This window comes from Neofelis nebulosa, chromosome 7 (genome assembly GCF_028018385.1).
Source record: "Neofelis nebulosa isolate mNeoNeb1 chromosome 7, mNeoNeb1.pri, whole genome shotgun sequence".
NCBI classification, from domain to species: domain Eukaryota; kingdom Metazoa; phylum Chordata; class Mammalia; order Carnivora; family Felidae; genus Neofelis; species Neofelis nebulosa.
The window spans coordinates 32,086,214-32,111,259 of record NC_080788.1 but is presented as its reverse complement, the minus strand read 5'-3'; the positions used below and the strand labels follow the sequence as shown (position 1 = coordinate 32,111,259).

Below are 25,046 nucleotides of genomic sequence, written 5' to 3'. Positions count from 1 at the left end.
GAAAGGGAAGGAAAGGGGGATGGTAAGTGGGGGAGAAGACAGGATTGGGGGAACTCAGAGGGACAGGTAAGAACCCACTATGGGCACTCCTCATCCTAGTGCCAGCACGTAAAGGGGTGAGGGCTGGGGACACCTGGGACCCCAGTTCCAAGGTACCCCATGGACAGCACAGAACCCCGCTGAGGTGGGAATTTGAAGGAGAAGTCCCAGGACACCCCGAAGACACGGTATTGGGACCCCTCACCCTAATTTTTGCATGCACTGGAACTTGCAAGTGCTTGCAAGTGCCTCCCCTCGCTACTAGTTGACAGGGGCCCGGCAGGCGGGGCCAGGCTGCCGTGTGATGACCTCTTTCCCCCGGGTTACTGACTCCGGGCTCGGGCTCGCGTGAGAAGCGCGGCGACCCCAGCCTCGAGGTTACCGGGGCCGGAAGGCCAGAGGCGCCGATGGGCTGGCTCCGTTCGCCAAGAGCCCCCAGAGCCCGGGCGACTAGTTGAAGTCTGAGCTCCCGGACAGACCGGCAGGAATGCATGGAAACCTGCGGTGGCAGTCTCACTGAGGGCTCACTGGCTCTCACTAGCTCTAGGGCCACTTTGGAATACTGCAAACCAGAGGTACTTCCAGCCGGGACCCACCCGCCCTCGAGGTTCCCTCTTGACTCCCGGGGTTGCTAGCGTGTTGGCGGGGCGGAGAAATCGGGAGGCGACTGGGGCTGCGCGGCTAGCTCCCGGTGGCCGAGGAAAGGAGGACCCTCGGGCCGGGCAGGGGAGGGGGCCCAGGGACCGAGGAGCCGGGCGCCAGGCGCAGATGCCTCCCCAGGCTAGCGTGCACGTGTCTGGTACATCCCTCCAGGGGGCAGAGGTCACGCGGCCCATCCCTGCCCCACCTGGCCGGGGGCACGATGCCCGGGAGTTGCGTGAGAAGGGCTCGGAGACCTGCGCAACCACCCAACAACCCAATTCCCAAGCTCGGGTACCGGCAAAGTCACGCGAAGGGGGCGGGGAGTCGAGGGCGGGGCTCTTAAAGAGCCAGTCCCTGGCGAGCTTGGAGGTGAGGGTGGAGCGGCAGTAGCCGCGAAGCCTCGGGTGCGCGACCGGATTGGGGGGCGGGTGCGGTGCAAAGGGCCCAGGTTTGCGTGCGGAGCTGGGCTTTTGCCTCCAAGCAGGCGCCTGCGTGTGTCCGTATTCGTGGCCCACGCCTGGGGGCAGACACGCAGACCCAACGCCTGGCTGGCTGCCTCGAACGCTGTCCTCGCCCTTGCCAAGCCTCCCTCCATAGAATGTGCAGGGAGAAAAAGTTGTATTTGCGTGTCTAGCTCAACCTGTCCCAAACTAATCACGTCACCCGCCCTCCCCATCGTGCTCCCAAACCCAGCAAATGGCACCGCCATCCCCTGGCCCAACCAAAACCAGAGCCTCCTCCCTTCTAAGGTTCCCTCACCTTGCGCTCTACTCACGCACGCATTGGACAAATATTTACCAGACCCCTACTATGTGGCAGGCGCCGTTTTGGATGCTGGCGACTGATATAAAAGTGAACAGAACTGACACCGCTCCTGCTCACATGGAACTTATGTTGGTGGCCCCCGGAGTGGGGTGGGGTCGGTAATGCACAGAGAATGTCAGAGGGTGAAAAGTAAAAGAAGGGGTAGGAATCACGTTGAGGAAAATTGCCATTCAAAATAGGGTGGTCAGGGGCGCCTGGCTGGCTCAGTTGGTGGAGCATGCGACATTTGATCTCGGGGGTTGAGAGTTCAAGCCCCATGTTTGGCGTGGAACCTACTTTAAGAAAAATAGGGTGATCAGAGAAGACCTCACTGAGAGAATGACACTGAGCAAAGGCAGGTGTGTGGAATCAAGACTCAAGACGCACCGATATCTGGAAGCAGAGTGCACGGGGCTGAGGAAACAGCAAGTTCAAAGGACCCTAACGGTGGTCTTTGGGAGGGAGCAGTACCAGGGGCACTAGAAACGTCTCCTCCATGTGAGATGGACACATTGTGGGGTCTGAGACAAGGAAGATCACTCTGGCTACTGTACTGAGAATAGACTACGTGGAGGACACACTTCTCCACCTTAACATCTGTCCAGCCCTGCTGTGTGTCTTTGGCCAGGACCCCAGCATTGCTCCCTATTGTTAAAATGGCCTCCAGGGGCGCCTGGGTGGCGCAGTCGGTTAAGCGTCCGACTTCGTCAGCCAGGTCACGATCTCGCGGTCCGTGGGTTCGAGCCCCGCGTCAGGCTCTGGGCTGATGGCTCAGAGCCTGGAGCCTGTTTCCGATTCTGTGTCTCCCTCTCTCTCTGCCCCTCCCCCGTTCATGCTATGTCTCTCTCTGTCCCAAAAATAAATTAAAAAAAATAAAATAAAATAAATAAATAAATAAATAAAATGGCCTCCAAACCTGGTTCCCACTTGCCTGTGGCTCCCTCCGATTCCTTCTCTAGCCTGTTGGATCCAGAATGGTCTTTCCAGAAATGGAAAATCTCATTGTCACAACCATGCCCCTTCAGTAGCCCCCATCTGAACAAACCCCAGAATCTTTAGCAGAACCTACCTGGCCTGCACCTCGACTTCTAACCTCCCCTATTTGAAATCTCAGCTAAAACATCACTTTCTTTGGGAAGCCCCTACCCCACCCCAAATCCTCCCCACAGCTATTTTGGGGTCTCCTGATCTGTGCTTCCAACATTCCCCCACCCCCGTGGTGATTCTCAGAACACTTGACCCCTGCTAGGACCCCAACCCAACTCGTCATTCCTGCCTCCATGCCCTAACACAAGACAAACACCAACCTGGGAGAAACAGAAGGCTAAGTCAAGGCCTTGCAAGATATTAATAATTGGTAAAGGAGTTAGATCCACTGGGTGATATTTTTTCTAAATTTTTTTCCAACGTTTATTTATTTTTGAGAGACAGAGAGAGACAAAGCATGAGGAGGGGAGGGGCAGAGAGAGGGGGAGACACAGAATCCGAAGCAGGCTCCAGGCTCTGATCTGTCAGCACACAGCCCGATGCAGGGCTGGAACCCACAAACCATGAGATCATGACCTGAGCCAAAGTCAGACACTTACCTGACTGAGCCACCCAGACGCCCCTACCTGGGTGATATTGAGCCCTAATGCTATAATAGTGGAATTTAAGCAAAAGGACAGGCAGGAGACAAGGGAGGTATGGGCTTCCATTCTGCCTAGCATCCTTCCATTCATTCCACCTTTGTACCGCTGGCTCAGCCTGAGGAGCTTCATGGCACCCAGTAAAGGTCTGTCCTTTAATCTCAGTTGGAGCTGGAGCAACAGAGAGTGGAAAGAACCCATATGGAAACTGTGACAAGGGAGCAAAGAGCAAGGCACCCCCAGATCCCTATCCTGCTCTGCAACCCAGTCTCTCCCTTTGGCTTCCCAGAATCCCCACCAATGCCCTAGCTCTAGAAAATCATGGGAGCCTGCTCATCACGGATGGAGACTGTCTGCTGGGGCTCCTGACCAGGGAGCCAGCAAACTCCTCTTGGTAGAAGATGCTTTGCTCACATTCTCTAAGGGGCTCTTGACCCCAGAGAAATTCATTAGCTAATTAAGCCAATTTCTTTCCCACTTCTCAGGCACTTTGAGCTGGAGAGACTGACACCAGAACGAAGGCCCAAGGACATGTGGCAAATCAGAGTCCAGAACTCTGGCCTCTTCCTTCCTGGCCAGGGCTCTACCCACCATGATTTATTATCCCAGATTACCAGCAAAGCCTCAGGGGTCCAAAGGTGGACAGGCTCAGCCCCTGGATCAGGGGCCCCCATTTCCCCATACTCCTGGACAAGAGTCTGGAGCACTGGGGTGACAGGAGGCATTGCACTTCTCATCAGCAAGCCCTGTCTCAGTGAATAGCCCACAAGACAAAGGGGCCTCCAAATCACCAGGCAGAGAAAGAGGGAGGCAAGGCAGGTGGCTAGAGAGCCTTGGCATGGAGCTGAACAGCCCATCCTGGGTCAAAGTTTACATGCCTTTGCGTGAGAAGATCTTTGGCTAGGATTCCCTAGCAATCGATTGGTCTGATACCAGGAACATGGGGGCAGGGGGGGCAGTGAGGAGGGGGAAAGGGCTCTGGGCTGAGGGTCTTGGTCCAGCCAAGAGTGTTTGGTCAGCACTGCTGAAGGCAGTGTAGTAGGGGGATGGGACAGCAAGACTCACAAGAAACCCCTACCCCATGGTGGAGACGGGGTTGATGCCCCAAACATAGCCTGTGCGGAATCTGGAAGTGCTCCGGGAGCTGAGAAAAAGTTGAGACCCTGGGGTGGGGGGCAGGTAAGGGGACTCTGCTGGAGGATAGAGTAAGAAGAGTAGAGGAGGGGTATTCCTGGCCTGCGGAGGGGACATAGCACCAATGAGGCACGGTAGCGGGAGGTTGGGGTGAGGCTGTGGAACAAGAGAGGGTGTGAGTGGATGTGGAGCCCAGAGACTTGCCTCCCAGTGTGTCTTCGCCCTCGACCACACTGAGCTCTGAACCCTAAGCACCTTCACCTCTCCTACCTGTGCCCCGACAGCCAGACAGACTTGGTTTGCAGGATCCAGGGCTCAGATGGGGCAGTGCCCCCTGGCTCCCTGGCCCTTGGCTACTCTAGTTTGGGTGACAACACTTTCCCACAAAACCTACTGAACTGGTATGACTACTAAAAGTGCCCTCTCTCACTCTCCTCTCACTCTCCTCTCAGAGACTTATGGCTTGGACCATAAGTCATATGATTACCCCAGTGTTAGTGGATATCTGAGGGGTTTTGTGTGCCCAGCATCCATTCTCTCTTCTTCTGGAAGTACCACTTTGATTGTTCTTTGAGGACTACCTCACTTCTATTCTTAGCCAGTAGGTTTGGCCATCAGTCTGGCACATGACTGAGGCCAGTGAGAGCGTTACAGAGGTTTTTATGAAATTGCTGGAAAAGAGAAGTTCTCTTTCTGCCAGGGGTGGCCAAGCTAGTAGGAAAATAAGTCTGGGGCTACCAGTGGCCATGCTTAAAGGAGGCCTACTTTAGAATGACGTCCATTCAGGGGAAAGCAAAGCTGAGAGATGAGGAGAGATGGCCCAGGTCAGGCATCCTACCATATGCTCCCTTCACTTCTGTCCAGGGCCAGCATCTGGGCAAGGCCACACTGCTGGCCACAGGGCCGCGATCACCAGAAGTCCTCACTTTCTTTCAGTTTCAAAGCCTCCTGGCTCCTCTCAACAGGGCCACAACCAGGCCCCCCCAATAATCAGCAGAAAGCAGGCTCTGTGGGGGCCCTCCGCAGAGATAGACCTCTGCAGGATCAGGACAAGAGATCTCCATGTTTTGATAGATGGGGAAAGTCTGGGAAGGTACAGACCCTGTGACACTGCACAGAGAAGGCTGGGGGTGGGGGAAGGTGCCCAGGGGTTCCGGGCTAACTCTGGAGGGCAGTGGAGATGAAGGCAGCCCTTCTTTTCGCCTTTTTCTCTTCTTCCTCCAATGGCATCTGATATGATTAATTTAGATCCATATTACGTAGCAGAGCTTGACTAATTCTACTCAGCTTGGCAGTTGCCTTTACTGCTAGGGGATGTTTGCCAAGCCAGTGCATTGTGAAAACAGCCTTGCAGGGAAATGTTTGACTAGCTAAAGGGCATGTTCAGCACACTCAGGGAAATGCTCTGATCTCCCGTTAGAGATGCCCTTTGAATAAACACAGAGGTTTGCTGAGAGCTAACGTTCTTGTCCTCTTATCAAAGCAAGGCCTCTGCTTCGTCAGCCAGATGTTCCTGGATGACCTCCCACTGTCTCTGCCAAGGAGGAGGTCTCATTCAGACCTATGGGGCACAGCCCGGCTGCATCGCTAGGCAGAGACAGGCCACTCAACCAACTTAGCAACCCTTTCCCAACTGCCCCGCCTCTTGTAGGCGCCCAGTAGCCACTCTTCCCACCTTGAGTTTTCCTCCTTTCTCACACCGCCCCCAGCCCCAGTTTTGTGCAAGTACCCTTCCTCTTCCTTTCCAGAGCTATGTGCCTCTGGAGGAGGCTGACCCTAGCCCCCCAGCCGCGGGTACTGTGTCCAGGCTGCTTTGAACCACTCATTATGGCTCCAGTTGCCTTGCTGGTGATTGGATTAAACACAGATCTGTACTATGATTCTGGTTAATGAGATCTGGAGAAATCCGGTAAATTCTAGGACTCCATCTGGTGAAGAAAGACTGGTTAATGATAACAACGCATCTTCAATAAAACCTTCAGAAAGAAAGGAACATGTTTTGTGGACCATTTGTGTTGTCTCGTGTATGAAACAAGGTCCAGTAGAGGTGGCTGTCAAGCTGTGGCCTACTGTAGCGACTTTGCTAGGCTGTGTGAGAAAAAATACCCCAGCCTCACTCTCTTGCCACCCTCCCATCTCAGGCCAGCACCTCCCATTGACTGAACCCAACAAGGAGCCAGAGGATGGTGGTGGGAGGAGGGCACTGATATAGTCTGCAGTGGTTAACCTCTCCGTGCACAGAGCAAGGGGGTGGGGGTGGGTCTGGAGGACAAAGAGGAGTTTCAGTGAGTCTGCGATGATCTCATTCCTCTGTTTGCCTGCTTGTTGTCAGTCTCCTCTGTGAAGGCAGGGGGCCTGTCTTCTTCACTGCTGTACATTTTCTCCCAGAACAGGAGCCGGCAGCATGATCTATGCTCAATAAATATGGCCGAACATCCGCTAATGACAGGCACTGTACTAAAAACTGAGTTGTCTGGTCTAGAAAGGAAGAATGAAACCAAGCAATGTGACACCAGGGTATTAGTGCCATGGAGAGTTTGGCCCAAAAGAGGAGGATCCGAACCAGAGTAAGGGGTCAGGCTGGCCCAGAGGAGGTGGGGCTGGAGCTAAGGTTTGGAGGATTTGCTCTACTGGAGAGATGAGAATCCTTTGTCATTAATGCATCACAATATCGTAATGAAAGTAAGCATTTCTAACCTGGAAGCAATGCTTTTCCTGGAGGGTGTTTGTTGGATGGGGAAGAAGTGGTTGGAAGAGGATAGGGTGTTCCAGGCAGAGGGAAGAGCATGTGTGAAAGCACAGAGGCAGGCAACAAGAAGGATAAATGGTACCTCTGACTGGTGGGAAAGACGCCTAAGAAGGAGGGGACGGTGGGAAGTGAGGAGAGGAGTGAACAGAAAATGGCTCACATGCTGAACTGAGTTTGAAATTTGTTTCAAATGTCTTAAGAAATTACTAAAGGCTTTGGGGGCACCTGGCCGGCTCAGTCTGTGGAACATGCAGCTCTGGATCTCCGGGTCATGAGTTTGAGCCCCATGTTGGGTGGAGAGATTACTAAAGAAAAAATTGAATAGGGATATAACACGCTCAGACCTGCAATTCAACAAGTTCACTTGGGTGGTGGTATGGAGCTCAGACTGGAGGGATGAGTCGAGGAGGGAGCCAAGAAGGGTGCTGGCCAATACAGCAACCCTGAGCCACATGCGGCTACTTCATTTAGAATTAAATGGAATTTTAAAAATAAATAAATTAAATTAAATTAAATGGAATTTAAAAATAAATTAATTTAATGGAATTAAAAAATTAATTAAATTAAATTAAATGGAATTAAAATTCAGTATGTTAGGGGTGCCTGGGTGGCTTAGTCAGTTGAGCGTCGGACTCTTAATTTTGGTTCAGGTCATGATCTCACTGTTTGTGAGACTGAGCCTCTCATCAGACTCCACAGTAACAGCACTGACAGTGCAGAGCCTGTTTGGGATTCTCCCTCTCTCTCTCTGCCCCTCCCCTGCTTGCGTTCTCTCTCTCTCTCTCTCTCTCTCTCTCTCTCTCTCTCTCTCTCTCAAAAATAAATAAATAAACACTTAATAAAAAAATAAAATTCAGTATCTCAGTTGCACTAACCACATTTCAAGTGCTTGATAGCAGCATGTGGCTCGTGGCTACCCTATCAGATAGCACAGACGCAGAACATTCTACCACCACAGAAAGTTCTGTTGGACAGCACTGGCTTAGAGGCAGTGAGATCAAGTAGGAGATTCCCGCAAAAGCGAGGGCAGGAAGTGGTGTGGACAGCCTTCTGCAGACAGTGCCACAGTAACAGAGAGAAGGAGCAAGGCTTAAGAGGTATTTAGGCAGTAGGATCTTGAGAATCCAGCTGGTGGTGAAGGATTCCTGAGTTTCTGGCTGGGCTGATGATCCAGAGGGAAGGTGTGTGGGCAGGGAGGTGACATGATTCATGTGGGCATGATAAGGGTGCTGTGGGAGGGGGCTCCTGGGTGGACCCATGCAGCAGGTGATTGGATGTCCAGAACTGAAGCTCCAGATCCATATCTCATAGATCGTGAGACTCCCTCCCTAGATTTCATTATCCACCTGTGTCCAGCAAGGTCTCCTTCTCTGCCAGATCCGGGCACAGAGATGAATGGGACTCAGCCCCTGCCTTCAAGGGGCCCACAGTCTCTGCTGGAGTTTAGGTGAGATGACGGGCCAGCCAAAAACTACAGCTCCTTGTGGCCAGAGCTGTGGCAGAAGTGAGAATGGGATGATGAGAGGCACAGAGAAGGACTCACCCCACAAGGAGCAGAAAAGGGGCTGCCAATTGCTGAGTCCTGACCACCAACCAGGCTGATGACTGTGCACTGAACAAATTTGTTGAGTGATGGAGGAGTGCCCTTCACCCTTCCCCTCACCTTAACCTTAACCACACTCTGCACTTTCCTGGAATCCTTTCGTCAGGATAGGACTGCTGTGAAGCTAAAACAGAGACAGCCAACATTAAGTATGCAGCACAGAGCCTGGGCCATAGTAGGTGCTCAGCAAATTTTAACTGTCAGGATTATTACTTGAAACTTCCATAAAACTGATGCAGGAAATGCCCAAAGCAGAGTGTTCACAAAGCTCTCATGCAGGTTAGCACTCTTACTTGTGAACACTAATGGATTCAACAAATCTTGTTCTGAATACATGTTGTGTGCCAGTTTTGGTGCTAGAAACTAGAGGTAAGGAGAAAAGCAGAGGCTACCTCGACCCTTAAGCTCACAGTCCAAAGGGGAGACAGCATGAAGGGAGCTGTCAAGGAGAGCAGTGTGAGGCCTGTGGGAACTCAGAGGAGCAGTGTGGTGACAGCTCAGCAGGGTATAGAATGATGAGCAGGAACTGGCCAGAGAACACGGGGTAGCCGTGAGTTTCGAGCAAAGGGATCAACATATGGAGAAAGACAATGGAGGTGGGCTGGGGGTATGCTGGGGGCTCATGGCAGCAAACAGAGCCATAGAGGTGAGCAACAGCTGCCTCTGAAGCCTTTGGGTGCTAAGCAAAGGAGTCTGGTTTTTATCCTGAAATCTGAGAAACATCAAGGGATTTTAAAAAGGGAAGTAGTCAATACGCTCTCCAGAATGGACAAAATGAAAAATGTGAACAGTAGTCCATGGTGGTGTGTGCATGAGAAGTATGCACCCTCACACACAGCTGGTGGACGTACGTACTGGTTCAAGTACTTTGGAAAATTGTTTGGTAGAATCCACTAGCACGGAACCTATGTCTAGCCTATGATGTAGCATGTCCTCTTATGGCTTTCTACGTAGCAGAAATACATACAGAAATATGTGTAAGAACGCTCTCAACATTCAGGCTCATCATAGTCCGAGATGGAAAACAACCCAAACATCAATCAGCAGTTGAATGGATAAATAAATTGCGTGTTCATGTTATAATGGAACAGCATACAGCAAGGGGAACGAACTACAGCCACATCCAACTTGTGAATAAATCTCATAAATGGATGGAAAGGGACGAAGGTAGATACAAAGGAGTACGCACTGACTGCTCAGTTAGACACTTAAAAGTGGTTGGAATAAGTTTTATGATTTTTTATTTTATATTTTACCATAATAGAAAAAGTAAAAACAAATTCATAGAACCATACAATTCATAGAGCAGAGGTCACTCTAATGTAAACAATGGACTTTAGTTAATACTTATGTATCAGTATTCGTTCACCAGTTGTAACAAATCATGCTAATGGGAGGTGTTGATCATAGGGGAAAGGGGGAGTGGAGGTAGGGGGGTATATGGCAGTTTTCTCTACTTTCCACTCAATTTTTCTATAAAGTTAGACTATTATAAAAAATAAAATCTACTGGGGGTTCAGTCAGTTAAGAGTCAGACTCTTGATTTCGGCTCAAGTCACGATCCCAAGGTTGGGGGATGGAGCCCCACATTGGGCTCCATACTGAATGTGGATCCTGCTTGGGATTTTCTCTCTCTCTCTCTCTCTCTCTCTCTCTCTCTCTCTCTCTGTCTCTCTCTCTCTCTCTCTCTCTCTCTCACTCTCTTTCTCTCTCTCTCTCTCTCTCTCTGTCTCTCTCTCTCTCTCACTCTCTTTCTCTCTCTCTCTCTCTCTCTCTCTCTGTCTCTTTCTCTCTCCTCTGCCCCTCTCCCTTTCTCTAAAGAAAATCTATTAACTAAAAATATTACAGGACAGGGGCACCTGGGTGGCTCAATCAGTTAAGCATCCGACTCAGGTCATGATCTCGAGGTTCATGCATGCTGACAGCTCAGAACCTAGAAACTGCTTCAGATTCTGTGTCTCCCTCTCTCTCTGCCCCTCTCCCACTCACATTCTGTCTCTGTCTCAAAAATAAAATAAACATTTAAAAACATTTTTTAAATATTCCATGACAAAAAAAAAAAGAGTAGACACAGCATAATTTCATTTATATAAAGAACAAACACAGGGGCACCTGGGTGGCTCAGTTGGTTAAGTGTCCAACATCAGCTCAGGTCATGATCTCACAGTTTGTGGGTTCAAGCCCCGTGTCAGGTTCTGTGCTGACAGCTCAGAGCCTGGAGCCTATTTCAGATTCTGTGTCTCCTTCTCTCTCTGCCCCTTCCCCAGTCGTGCTCTGTCTCTGTCTCAAAAATAAACATTAAAAAAAATTTTTTTAAAAAGAACAAACACAGACAAGACTAATCTGCAGTCTTAGAAGTTGGGGTGATGGCTTCCCTCAGGGTAGGAGCACAAGGGGGTTTCTAGGGTGCTGGTAACGTTCTGTTTCTTGATTTGAGGGCTGGTTACATGGCTTTGTTAAATCCGTAAAAATTCATCAAGCTGTACACAATATCTACACTTTTCAGTGTGGATCTTATAATTAATTAAAAGTTTTAAGATTTTTATTAAAAATAAGATAGCCTGTTGCGTAGAAGTTCAAATATTTTATGTAGATACTCCATCCTCAAGGTTGGGGGTGGGGAGCAGAACTCTCCACTCTGGAGGTGTGGGCTGCTCATAGGGACTTCTTTCCAAAGAGCACAGTACAGAAGTGGGGTGGGGGGGAGGAGTGACTCACCATGGAAAAACTTGACAAACTCCACTTCAACCGGCTGATCAAAGTCAACATCAACCATCCTGAGCCAAGCTGACAATATGTAGCCTTGACATGATGTGACAAAGATGACACTTTTCTTCTGTGGTCTTCTACAAATAACCCATGATCCCAGCATCAAACAGATTCCAACACTGGGCCTCCTGTGGAATAACAGACCAGTACTCCTGAGAACTGTCAAGGCCATCAAAAAAGATACTCTGAGAAACGTCACAACCTAGGGGAGCTTAACGATGACTCAGTGTAATATGGGGTCTTCCTTGATGGGATAGTCGAACAGAAGGAGACATCAGGCAAAAACTAAGGAGATCTGAATCAAGTATGACTTTTTAATTAAAGAATTAGAGTGAGAGAGATGGAGAGGGAAATAAAGGTAGAGGGGATGAGGAAGGAAAGGAAGGAAGGAAGGAAGGAAGGAAGGAAGGAAGGAAGGAAGGAAGAAGGACAGGAGGGAGGGAGGAGAGACACCCACAAAAAGAGAGAAATATTTAATTTTCTGTAAAACTTAGCCTAACCTCAAACTTTAATCTTTCTTTTTAGTGTTTATTTATTTTTGAGAGAAAGCATGGGGGAGGAGCAGAGAGAGAGGGAGACTAGAGGATCCGAAGAGGGCTCTGCGCTGACAGCAGAGAGCCCAATGCGGGACTCGAACTCACGATCCTTGATATCAGGACCTGAGCCAAAGTCAGACACTCAACCGACTGAGCCATCCAGGTGCCCCAAACCTTGATGTTTTTATTGTGTAAGCTGAACCCAGTAGAGATACAGACAGAAAACCGCTTTCCTTTCTCTCAGCCATGGATCTTCAAACCCTCTCTGCAGTTGTATCAGACTTCTTGACCTTGGCCCAGCTTGACCACACAGCTTTCCCCAGTTCAATCTAAATCAAAATTTGCTACGGGGCACCTGGGTGGCTCAGTCAGTTAAGCGTCCGATTTTGGCCTGGGTCATGATCTCACAGTTCGTGGGTTTGGGCCCCGCATTGGACTCAGAGCCTGGAGCCTGCTTCGGATTCTGTGTCTCCCTCTCTCTGGCTCTCCCCTGCTCATGCTATCTCTCTCAAGGAATGAATAAACATTAAAAAAAAATTTTAAATCAAAATTTGCTTCTCACGTCCAATTTAGGGTGTGTTCCCAGCCTCTTGGGGACCTGGCCAGACCCCATGAGAAGGAGAGAATGTTGCTCTGTTTCTGTACTCCTTCCTTCCCCTGCCCTGCTCTTTACTGACCTCTCCACCAGGGAGGGCAAAGAGGGAAGGTGCTGGAAGAGAAGCCAATCTCTTTGTATTTGCTGGGTGCTATTTATCTTCTCTCTTGGCTAAAGACGCCCTTATGTGTAGCAGATACTCCACTGCCAGCTTTGCATCGGGTGGCTTAGAGTCCCAACTGTCCTCCATATCATAGAGTCCCTAAGTAGCGCATGGACTCTCTGGCTGACCTCTTGCCCGCCCCCAGCTCACTCTCACAGGGTACATTTGCAGCCTGTGGCTGCTGACGTCCCCTCCCTTCTGCAGTGAGGTCCCATGATGCAGCTTATGTCTAATCCCTTCAGGATGTCTACCCAGCCCTCAGGAGACTCATATCCTGGTATTGCACCCCACTCTGGCCATGCAGACTGCCCTCTGCTGCCCCCACCATCACAGCTGCTCCCCCAAATCCAGGGACACATTTCCAGCAGATGTATAACATGTTGGTCCGGAGTACAGTCTTCTGAAGGTTTGGGTCTCAGCTCTAATACACTCCTCTGGAACCTACAGCAAATTACACAACTTGTCTGTGCCTCTCTTACTCCACTGTAATATGAGAACAGTATTAATTTCGATTCCATGGGATGACTGAGAATGTTTTTTGTTCATAGGTGAAAAGCTCTTAGAACAACTGAGTCCATAACTATCAAGCTCTATAAAGTATGTGATAAATATGCAAATGGCACAGTCCTCCTCACCACTGTCCAACCCACCTGGACTCTTGGCCCGAGAAGGAGACGCCATTCTCCCCTCCTTTTTTTTTTAAAGTTTATTTATTTTGAGGTGGGGAGGAGCAGAGAGAGAATCCCAAGCAGGCTCTGAACCATCAGCACAGAGTCGGACACGGGGGCTCGAAACCACAAACAGTGAGATCACCACCTGAGCCGAAATCAAGAGTCAAACACTCAACCCACTGAGCCACCCAGGGACCCCAACAGGTATCCAACTTTCAAACCTTGGGTCTTCTGGACCCTCCTCACTTAGCGCTCTGAGATGGAGAGTTCCTCCTGCCTTCCCCAGGGAGGGAGAGCGAATCACGATGGAAATCCTCACCAAGCAACAGCCCTGTTGCTACCTTAAAGCTCCTTGATAGTCAGTGAACACCCACATACCTTCCCCTAGGACCTTGGATAGCTAACATTTGCCATATCTACTGTCTCTCCTCTCTATATACATACACCCAGAGACATACATTTTTCCCCAATTTCTTTTTAATGTTTATTTCTTTATTTTGAGAGAGATACTGCATAAACAGAGGAGGGGCAGAGAGACCATCCCAAGCAGACTCCTTGATGTGAACACAGAGCTCAAGGTGGGGTTCAGTCCCACAAACCGTGTGAGATCATGACCTAAGCCAAAATCAAGAGTTGGAAGCTTAACCGACTGAGCCACCCAGAGGCCCCTTAGACATTTTTTAACAGAATTATTTAAAAGTTGAAAAAATCAGGGGCACCTGGGTGGTTCAGTTGGTTAAGTGTCCAACTTGACCTTAGGTCATGGTCTCACGGTTTGTGAGTTTGAGCGCCACATGGGGCTCTGTGCTGACAGCTCGAAGCCTGGAGCCTGCTTTGGATTCTGTGTCTCCTTCTCTTTCTGCCCCTCCCCGACTTGTGCTCTGTCTCTCTCTATCGAAAATAAATAAATGTAAAAAAAAATGTTTTTAAGTTGCAAAAATCATGACACGTCACCCCCAAACACCATAACATTAATCTCCTAAGAAAATTTCCTCCAATACCCTGCCACATAACCACGATGCTACATTCACATCTAAGAAAATTAACATTAATTCCTTAATATCTTCTAATCTCCAATCTATGTTCATGTGCCTCCGGTTGTCCCAAAAATGTCTTCTGTAGCTTTAAAAATTTTTTTTCTTGGGGCGCCTGGGTAGCTCAGACGGTTGAGTGTCTGACTCTTGATTTCTGCTTGGGTCATGATCCCAGGGTCATGGGATCGAGCCCCCCATCAGACTTTGCACTGGGCGTGGAGCCGGAATGTGGAGCCTGTTTGGATTCTCTCTCTCTTTCCCTCTGCCCCTCTTCCCAACTCACACGCTCTCTGTAAAATTTAAAAAAATTTTTTTTCCTTTAAATCCAGGGTCCAGTGAAATTTTACATATTGCATTTTTTTTTGTTTTTTTTTAAATATATTTATTTACTTTTGAGAAAGCACAAGAGGGGGAGGGGCAGAGAGAGGGGGACAGAGGATCCAAAGCAGGTTCTACACTGACAGGCTGACAACAGTGAGCCCAATGCGGGGTTCAAACTCATGAACCGCAAGATCATGACCTGAACTGAAGTTGGACACTCAACCAACTGAGCCGCCCGGATGCCCCTACATATTGTATTTGGTTGCTTTGTCTCTTCAGGTTCTTCACTCTAGAAAAGGACCTTTTTTTTAATGACATTGACTGTTTTGAAGCCAGTTGCCGAGAGGAACCGCCCACAGCATGGATATTCTTCATTTGATTTTAAATTTCTTATCATCTCTTACCAGGAGGGAGGAGGGCAAAGGGGTCACCCTTCAGAATGCAGGGTCCTAAATGTTTTTCAGATTAAAGATTTGGGCTGAAACTCGGAGTTGGCCAGAACACGCCCATTTCTTACGGGGTTTTGCAGCTTGTTGGAAGGGTGCTACAGATCACCATTCCTGAGAGGAGCAGATCAGCCTGGACCAAGTGCCCAGGCAGGGTGCCTCCTCATGGGTGCAGTGGGAGAGGAGACTGAAACAGCCCAGGGGTCTTTTGCTCCTAGACCCTGACCTGCCCTTGAGAGAAAAAAAACATTTTGACCCTGGAGCCTGAAAAGAGCTGGACATTCCTCCCCAGGGACATGACAAGACCTGCCTTGGGCCCTGGGTAGCAGGTGCAGCTGAGGGATCCTTGCCCAAGGTCAAGGGCTGACCCTTCTGACTTCATTTGATGACATTGATATCAGGTGACCAGGATGGCCAGGCCAATCTGACAGAGGGTGATGTTTATAAAAGGCCCTTCACCCAGAGACAGAAGCTCCGTGCCAGACTCCATAATCCTGCTGATCTCAAGCACCTGCCTCTACAGGTACCTTTCTTGGGCTCACTTCCCAGTCCCTGGGAAATATCTTGGGAATGAATGGAGAGGAATAGACCCTGAGTTAGGTGTAGGAGGCCTGAGTTCTGGTCCACCCTGACCAGTTCCAGACCTCAGTTTCTACTTATTTATTTATTTATCTTTAGAGAGAGAGAGACAGTGGGGGAGAGTTACAGAGGAAGAGAGAGAGAGAGAGAGAGAGAGAGACAGAGAGAGAGAGAGAAAATCCAAAGCAGACTCCATTCTCAGTGTGGAATCCAACACGGGGCTCAATCCCACGACCCTGGGATCATGACCTGAGCTGAAATCAAGAGTTGGAAGCTTAACCAACTGAGCCACCCAAAAGCCCCTCTCCATTTTTATTTTTCAATTTTCTTTCTGTCTCCATTTTTAAATTAGCAACTTGGACTGGGCCATCTCTGATTAGAATGGAGAGATGGGGAGGGGTCCCCACCTGGCATGAGGGCAGCCCTGGCTGTGGCTTGGTTGCAGCCCAGTCTCAGTCTCCAAGACTGTGAGAGGGTGGGGACTCATCCTCAGAGGAGGGACTCTCCTTGATCTGGTAAGAATGCCCCAGGGGAGGAAGCATCACCAGTCATTTGCATGAGCCCTGGGACCCTGGCCCCCTCATTGTTTGTTGCTGGGTGGGAGCTGTTCCCCTTTCCCTGGGTAGGAGGAGGTATTGGCAGGAAGTCAGCATCGGCAGGGACCCTTTGGCATAATGTCCAGCATAACCTTGAACTGGGGGCTGGCAAGGGTGCTTCCCTGTTTTGAAGTCGTCAATTGCCTCCACTCCAGGCTCAGAATTGGAAATTGAGGTGATGGGCAGATGGGAGCATCAGGGGTAAGAGTTCAGACACTTAGGTTGGGAATTTTGAGTCTCCTTTCCAGGCCTCAGATTCGGTGATGCTCTAAGAGTAAGCTCTTGGGACATGGGACCTACGGTGGATACACTTAAGTCTTTCTGGCATCTAGCTAGGAGCCAAGTACCAATCATGTGCCAGTGTTTATTGACTGAGTGAGTGAATGAACGAGTGAATGGCTCCATCTTGATGCTCAACCTGGCTCCTCCTTCTTCCCCAGTAGTTGATACAGATGGCAATATCCCCAACGGCCACAGAGCTTCTCCTGGCCTCCTTTGCCTTCTGCCTGGTGTTCTGGGTGGTCAGGGCCTGGCAGCCTCGGGTTCCCAAAGGCCTGAAGAGTCCACCAGGGCCCTGGGGCTGGCCTCTGCTCGGGCATGTGCTGACCTTGGGGAAGAACCCACATCTGGTGCTGGCAAGGCTGAGCCAGCGTTACGGGGACGTGCTGCAAATCCGCATCGGCTCCACACCCGTGCTGGTGCTCAGCGGCCTGGACACCATCTGGCAGGCCCTGGTGCGTCAGGGTGATGACTTCAAGGGCCGGCCCAACCTCTACAGCTTCAGGCTGGTCACTGATGGCCACAGCATGGCCTTCAGCCCAGACTCTGGACCGGTGTGGGCCGCCCGCAGGCGCCTGGCCCAGAGCGCTCTCAACACCTTCTCCATTGCCTCAGACCCGGCTTCCTCATCCTCCTGCTACCTGGAAGACCATGTGAGCAAGGAGGCCGAGGCCCTCCTCAGCAGGTTGCAGGAACAGATGGCAGAGGTCGGGAGCTTCGATCCCCATAGCCAAGTGGTGCTGTCAGTGGCCAATGTCATTGGTGCCATGTGCTTTGGGCAGCACTTTCCTCAGGACAGTGAGGAAAAGCTCAGCCTCATACACAGCAGCAATACATTCGTGGAGAATGTGTCCTCCGGGAACCCTGTGGACTTCTTCCCCATCTTTCAATATATCCCCACCCCTGGCCTGCAGAGATTCAAGGCCTTCAACCAGAAGTTGGTACAGTTCCTGCAGAAAATTATCCAGGAGCACTACCAGGACTTTGACGAGGTGAGCCCAGGGTTTTGGAGCTGCAGGGCCTGGGTGCCATCCCTCTCACTCAGCTTCAAGGTACACACGCAGCTGATATGCTGCTGCCAAGGCCTGGGAAGGCTCTGGAACACCCTGGACTAGCTGTGGGACCTGGAAACAATCCCTTTCCCTCTCTGGCCTCAGTTTCCTCATCCCTCCTGCCTCTCTTTCAGGGTGGCTTGAAGCCCCAGAGATATTTGGCTGTGAATGGGCCCCTGGCAGAGTCCTGCAATGTGGGGGGTTGTTGTCTTAAGAAGGCTTTTGTTCTGCAGGAATCTGAATGCTGACAGAGGCTAATCCCCAGCTCAGGTGGCACTTTGCTTCCCAGTACTCACCCCAGCCTCCTCCTTGGAAACTGGACCCTTGGGGTTATTGGGAGGAAGGGTCCCCAGGGCTGCCACCAGCTCCCACTGTAAGCCCAGCTTACTGCCTAGAGGCCAGGGGGAGGTGCCATGTGGAATGGGGCAAGGTTCAGTGGTTGGCCCTGGAAGTGCCAGGGTTGTCCCTAAGCTTGTGTCCTCACAGAACAACATCCAGGACATCACAGGCGCCCTGTTGAAGCACTGTAAGAAGGGCTCCAGAGCTAATGGTGGCCGCATCCCTCACGAGAAGATTGTCAGCCTTATCAACGACATTTTTGGGGCCGGTAGGAGTCAGACCCTTGCTCCTCCATCCATCACTGCCTGCTGTCCACCCACAGACTTGTTCAGCCCCTGAGTCCATCAGATAACTTGCCAACCACATACCAGATGGGTGCAGGACACGCAGACACCTGGCCCATGTTCAGGGTCTGAGTCCAGGCCATGCCAACAACTGTCAGTGGAAATTCAACCAAACCCCTCTCTGCCTCTGGGCCTCAGTTTCCCTACCTGAATAATAAAGGGTTCTCTAGCCTGGAAGTCTGGGTCCCTGTAATTCCAGAAACGAATTCTAAAACCAGTGACCAAATTTGCGGTGAGAAGATCTGTCTCTGCCCTCAGAAAACTCATGGAGTGGGTGGAGAAGGTAGGGGGGAAGAAGGCAGAGAAAGCAATGCTTTGTACATTCATGCTGGGTGTTTGGGGAATGCCGGTTTCTTGTTCTTGGCTTTCTTACTTCCTTACCTTGCACCATGCTGCCCAGGATTTGACACTGTCACAACAGCCATCTCCTGGAGCCTTATGTACCTTGTGACAAATCCTGAGAAACAGAGAAAGATCCAGGAGGAGCTGGGTACGTGGCAGAGATGCATTGGCTGAGAGAAGCCTTGGGATCCCCAGGTGATTTGTTCGATCTACACGTGGCCGTTATGGGCCTAACAGGGGATGTAATAGGGGACATAATAGGGGACGCAGATGCTATGGAGCAATCAGGACGGCCCTAAGCCCTGTTTGGTCTTCCGTGTTCTACAGACACAGTGGTTGGCAGGACACGGCGGCCCCGGTTGTCTGACAGACTCCAGCTGCCCTACCTGGAGGCCTCCATCTTGGAGATCTTCCGACACTCCTCCTTCATCCCCTTCACTGTCCCCCACAGGTAAGATCTGTTTATTCTGCCCTGCCGCCTTTGAAGTCCTCACCATGTCTCTTCTTCCCATCTTCTCAGCCCTGGCCCTGGCTCAGATCTCGGCATCTCATTTCTGGCCATGTCACCAAGTTCCTCACAGACTCTCAGCCTCTAGTCTGTCCCCCAGCCAGTCCAAGCCTGATCAAACTACCCCACTTTCTTTTTTTTTTTTTTTTTTAAATTTTTTTTCAACTTTTTAAATTTATTTTTGGACAGAGAGAGACAGAGCATGAACGGGGGAGGGGCAGAGAGAGAGGGAGACACAGAATCGGAAACAGGCTCCAGGCTCCAAGCCATCAGCCCAGAGCCTGACGCGGGGCTCGAACTCACGGACTGCGAGATTGTGACCTGGCTGAAGTCGGACGCTTAACCGACTGCGCCACCCAGGCGCCCCAAACTACCCCACTTTCAAGAGAAAGTCACATTCTTGACCTCAGCTCTCACTCACCTCTGCTCACATTCCCTCCCTGCAAGTACTCTCAGCCCAGCCAGGCTGGCCTCACTGTACCTCACCAGCACGATGAAGCCAACCTCCAATCCTGCTGATGCTGGACCTTCTGCCGGGAATGCCATCTACCCTCTTCTCTGGCTACCAGAATCCCGTGCTTGCCCAAGGTCCATCCTGACACAAACTTCCCCTTCGCTAGCAGTCTTTCTTGACTCAACTGGCTGGCACAGATTCATTCTCTGATATCTTGCAGAACTTTCAGCCGTTTGTCTTTGATAATGTCCTGGGATTTTTCACAATGTCAAGAGAGTTAGTGAACATTTACTTCTACCCGTATATTGGTCTAGTCATTCCTGGAGCAAGAGGTCTGACTCCTCAGCCAAGCTGGGAACTCCCGCAGGGCTGGCCCGGACTGCCTTCTTCTTGGCTCCAGAGGATGGCCAAGCGCACAGCCAGATGCACAAAAAAGTTTAGTAAACACTTGCTCGGCTGAAGGTGAAAAACAGGCACTGAGGAAGGGGAAGGATAACTTCACCGCTTCCCTGCACCTGACATTCCCTCCCAGTGTGGGGTATGGACACTGTGGCGAGCAAGCTATTGGGCTGGGGCGGAAGTAGGAGAGAATATTTCCCAAAGACATGCCCCAGTTTTCCTGCCCTGAGCCTGACTGCCCCCTCTTCCTTCCTCAGCACAACAAGGGACACGACACTGAATGGCTTCTACATCCCAGAGAAACACCTTGTCTTCATAAACCAGTGGCAGGTCAATCACGACCAGTGAGTATACATCTCCCACTAAAAAATACCTGAGGCTCAGCAGTCAGGAAGGCTGTCTGTCCCCCTGGGAACTGGTTATATAATAGAGGAATGGGGCCTTGATTGCTATACATAGTCTGTTCTAAGTAACAGACTTTAGGTCCATGTTTCTCAAACTATAGTGCACATAGGAAATGACCAGCAGGTTGGTTAGATTAGGGTGCCTCATCCCCCAAGATTCCACTTTGGTAGGTAAAATGGAGTACCTCAGGTGATTCTGATGGCAATGGCCTGGTGACCTCTCTTTAGAAAATCCCACTCTAGTCTGTAGGTAGGGGGACCATATAATTTACCATTTAAACGGGGGCGCTCCTGAGTGTGAAAAGGGATACTGCCAACAATTCCTCCAAAGCAATAAGCATAAACCAGGATGTACTGTTGATTCCCCTTATATATTGAGTAGGATGGAGATAACATTTTCCTTCTTTTAATTTCTTGTAATTGAAGCATTATTTCTTTAAAATAACAAACTAATATTAAAAAGCACCATTTGCAAGGCCAATCATTTTAGAGAGAGATTTGTAAAAGAAATAAGCATCAAAATACGGGTTGGCCGCTTTCTCCACTCTCTTTTCATTACTCTCGGCCTATTCTAACACTTGTACCATCAACAGAAGTCTCCCCCAGGTCTTTCCTCCCAAGGTCTCCCCCACCCAGAAATCCCATCTCCTCTGTTCCTCTTGCAGAAAGGTGTGGGGAGATCCATTTGAGTTCCGGCCAGAGCGATTCCTCACTGCTGATGGCACTGCCATCAACAAGATCTTAAGCGAGAAGGTGATGATCTTTGGCCTGGGCAAGCGCCGGTGTATAGGGGAGGTCCTGGCCAAGTGGGAGGTCTTCCTCTTCCTAGCCATCTTGCTGCAGCAGCTGGAGTTCAGCGTGCCAGCGGGTGTGAAAGTAGACCTAACTCCCATCTATGGACTGACCATGAAGCACGTCCGCTGTGAGCACGTCCAGGCCCGGCCACGTTTCTCCATCAAGTGAAGACACCAGCATGCCAAGGCAGAGGGAGGGGTGAGGATCACCCATGGGTCCCCAGCCCTTGTTTTTTGCCTTTTTCTTAAATGAAAGCTTTATTGAGGTATAATATACATACCATACAATTCACTTTCTTAAAAGTAGACAATCCAATGGCTTTTAGTATATTCACAGATCTCAGGGGGTTCCTGGATCTAGTTTCAACATGGGGGGTCCCCACACATACAACACCAAGCAATTCTTGGACACCAACAGGGTGTCCAAGAATTCAACTCAATTCTAACACTGTCTACCCAGAGATAGCATTACACTTCACAGGTTAAGGGCTCAATCCTACAGGACTGCCCCCCACCCCCCACTCCTGACTTTAGTTGCTAGTCACAAGCCCCAGGCTGCTACTTGTGCTTCTGACCAACCAGCTTCAGACTGGGGGTTCCAATGACCTCCCCCTCCTTAGGTTCTTTAATTTGCTAGAGTGGCCCACAGAACTCAGGGAGACACTTACTTATGTTTACCAGTTTATTAAAAGATATGATGAAAGATAGGAATCAGCAGCCAGACAAAGAGATATACAGGGCAAGGTCTGGGGAAGGGGTATAGAACTTCAATGCCCTCTCCAGGCACGTCATTCTCCCCAATCTCTGGGTGTTCACCAACATGGAAGCTTTTGATCCCAGTCCTTTTGGGATTTTATGGAAGTTTCATTGCATACTCAGGACTGACTAAGTCCTTGACCACTGTCTCATTGAACCATCAGCCCCTTTCCCCTCCCCAGAGATCAGGGAGTGAGACTGATCCAACACTCTAATCACATGGTTGGACCTCCTGGAAACCATCTCCCAAAGTTACCTTCATTAATGCAACAAAAGATGGAGTGCCTGGGTAGCTCAGTCGGCTCAGGTCACGATCCCAGGGTTGAGCCCACACTGAGCATGGAGCCTGCTTAAGATTCTCCCTCTCTCTCTCTCTCTCTCTCTCTGCCCCTCTCCCTTACTCACTCACTCTCTCTATAATACATATATACTTTTTATATATATTAAATATATATTAATATATATTATATATTATATATAATAATATATATATACATTTAATATATACATATATATAAACAAAAGACACCTTCATCACTCTCAACACTTAGGAACTTCCAAAGGTTTGAGAAGCTGTGAGCCAGGATCTGTGGACAAAGACCAAATATATATGAGAAATATGTTTGGTCATTCATATGACCAACATCTATTTCTCATAAACCACAAATTGCAACAGAGTTGTACTACCATACCATAATCAATTTTAGAAACTTCTCATTGACTGGAAAAGAAAGCTCATACCCACTGGCAGTCACTCCCCATTTTCCCCAACCCTCCTCTGAGTCCCACCAGTTCTAGGCAACTACTAATCTACTTTCTGTCTCTATAGATTTTCCTACTTTGCACATTTCACATAAATGCAATTATACAACAAGAGGTCTTTTGTGACTTTTGTGACAAGTGGTCTTTTGTGACTGGCTTCTTCACTTTACTATACATTACTAGTGTAATGTTTTCAAGGTTCATCCATGTTATAGCATGTATCAGTATCAAATGTCTTGAGTACTATGAGTAGGCCCCGGTTTGTTTCCTCCATCACTGAGGGTACATTGTTCACTGCTGTCTTCTCTCCTTTCCTGTTTGACCCAAGTCTTTGAACACTTGAAGGGAATATGAAGGAAGGGACCCAGGTTTGTAGACCAAACACAGATGGCTGAATGGGGGGAACTTCATGTCCCATCCTCAAAACATCTGACTTCTCACAAGACCTTCATTTGTTCATCTACAGCTAGGGGAGGACAAGTTCCCCAGAAGTCCTCAGGTTATCTGCAAGAGCCCAGGTCTCATCAAAGGGAATTATCAAAGAGTAAAAACATAAGCCATAGAATGGGAAAAAAGATTTGCAAATCACATTTGCAAATCATATATCTGATAAGGGATTAATATCCAGAATACACAAGGAAATCCTACAAATCAACAAGAAAACAAACAACCCAATTTAAAAATGGGAGAAAGACTGGAATAAAGGTCTCTAAAGCAAACATGCAAATGAACAATAAGTACATGAAAAGATGCTGAACATCATTAATTATTAGAGAAATGCAAATCAAAGCCACAGTGAGATACCACTTCATACATACTAGAATGGCTATAATAATGATTTTTAAAAACCTAGATGGTTATAAAAATAATTTGTTATATAAATATAAATGGTCATTCCATTGTAACCATAAAGCAAAACCCTATGGTAGATACACAAAAGAGAAAGAGAAAGGAATCTAAACACTCCACAACCAGATGCACACACATACAACACACATTTTTTATAAGTAAAAAAAAAAAATACAGAAAATGAGTAATTGTGGTAAGTACTACAAACAAGACTGTCCACTCACTGTTAGCTGTGTTAATACCTATAAATGGATAAATAATTGAAAGGAACTTCACATGGTAGACATTTTTGTTGCAATTTATCTAGTATCAGATGTGGTACTGGTCTCACACTGTTTAATTTTGTTAATATATAAATTCTGCTAGTAATATATCTTGGTCCAAATCTGTAATGATAGAATATAGAGTTTGGAGAGTAGCAGACATTCGAATGTTTGCCCACAAGTACATTAGTAAGACCAGACAATAGAAAGGTACAGGCTGGGGCACCTCAATGGCTCAGTAGGTTAAGTGTGCAACTTCAGCTCATGCTGTGATCTCCCAGTTCACGAGTTCCAGCCCCATGTCAAGCTCTAGGCTGATAGCTCAGAGCCTGGAGCCTGCTTCAGATTCTGCATCTCCCTCTCTTTCTGCCCCTTCCCTGCTCACACTCTGTCTCTCTCTGTCTCTCAAAAGTAAATTTAAAAAAACATTTTAAAAAAGAAAGGTACAGGCCAATTTCTTTTCATACAATCTAGTTTAATGGGGGTATTGAGCCCTTAAAACGTGGCTAATCCAAATTGATATGTGCTGTCAGTGTAAGTTACACTCAAGATTTTGAAGATGTACAAAAAATGTAAAATATCTCAATTTTGTATATTGGTGAAATTATATGTTTGGTATAGCGTGTTAAATAAAACGTTATATTCAAAATTAAAACAAAACAAAAACAAAAGGGGCACCTGGGTGGCTCAATCAGTAGAACATCCAACTCTTGATCTCAGGTCTTAATCTCAGGATTGTGAGTTCAAGCCCCATGTTAGGTGTGGAACCTATTTAAAAACAAAACAAAAACAAAAATAAATACACCACTACAGAAAATAATCAAATCACAAAGGAAGAGAACAAAAGAAGAAGAGGAGCAGGAGAAATACAAAAGAGACACAAAACAATTAACAAAATGGCAATCACTACATATCAATAATTATTTTAAATGTAAATGGACTAAATTCTCCTATCAAAAAACATAGAGTGGATGAACAGATTTAAAAAAAACCCAATAACTATCTATACACTGCCTCCAAGAAACTCATTTCAGATGTAAGGACACACAGACTGAAAGTGAAGGGATGAAAAAAAGATATTCCATACCAATGGAAACCAAAAGGAAGTTGGGATCACATCAGACAAAAAAGAGCTTAAAACAAAGACCGTAATGAGACAAAGAAGGTCATTACATAATGATAAAGAAGTCAA

General features: G+C 48.6%; 1 protein-coding gene across 2 annotated transcripts; it reads left to right on the top strand.

The window, feature by feature from the left end:
- The first annotated feature begins 15,543 nt into the window (after positions 1–15,543).
- LOC131516258 (cytochrome P450 1A2) lies at positions 15,544–22,868 on the top strand. 2 transcript variants are annotated; one of them, XM_058737048.1, is made up of 7 exons: positions 15,544–15,657; positions 16,753–17,580; positions 18,127–18,247; positions 18,724–18,813; positions 18,993–19,116; positions 20,284–20,370; positions 21,096–22,868. In XM_058737048.1, the coding sequence occupies exons 2-7, from the start codon at positions 16,762–16,764 to the stop codon at positions 21,391–21,393; spliced, it is 1,539 nt and encodes a 512-aa protein (XP_058593031.1). In that variant the 5' UTR covers positions 15,544–15,657; positions 16,753–16,761; the 3' UTR covers positions 21,394–22,868. The 2 variants fall into 2 exon arrangements, with proteins under 2 accessions (XP_058593031.1, XP_058593030.1); XM_058737047.1 differs by having other exon boundaries at positions 15,552–15,657; positions 16,750–17,580.
- Positions 22,869–25,046: the final 2,178 nt, after the last annotated feature.

Coding starts and splice junctions, on each gene's coding strand:
- LOC131516258 (XM_058737048.1), top strand. CDS start 16,762: ATGGCAATATCCCCAACGGCCACAGAGCTTCTCCTGGCCTCCTTTGCC. Junction 18,814..18,992: donor AAAGATCCAGGAGGAGCTGG/GTACGTGGCAGA, acceptor CGTGTTCTACAG/ACACAGTGGTTGGCAGGACA. Junction 19,117..20,283: donor CCCTTCACTGTCCCCCACAG/GTAAGATCTGTT, acceptor TTCCTTCCTCAG/CACAACAAGGGACACGACAC.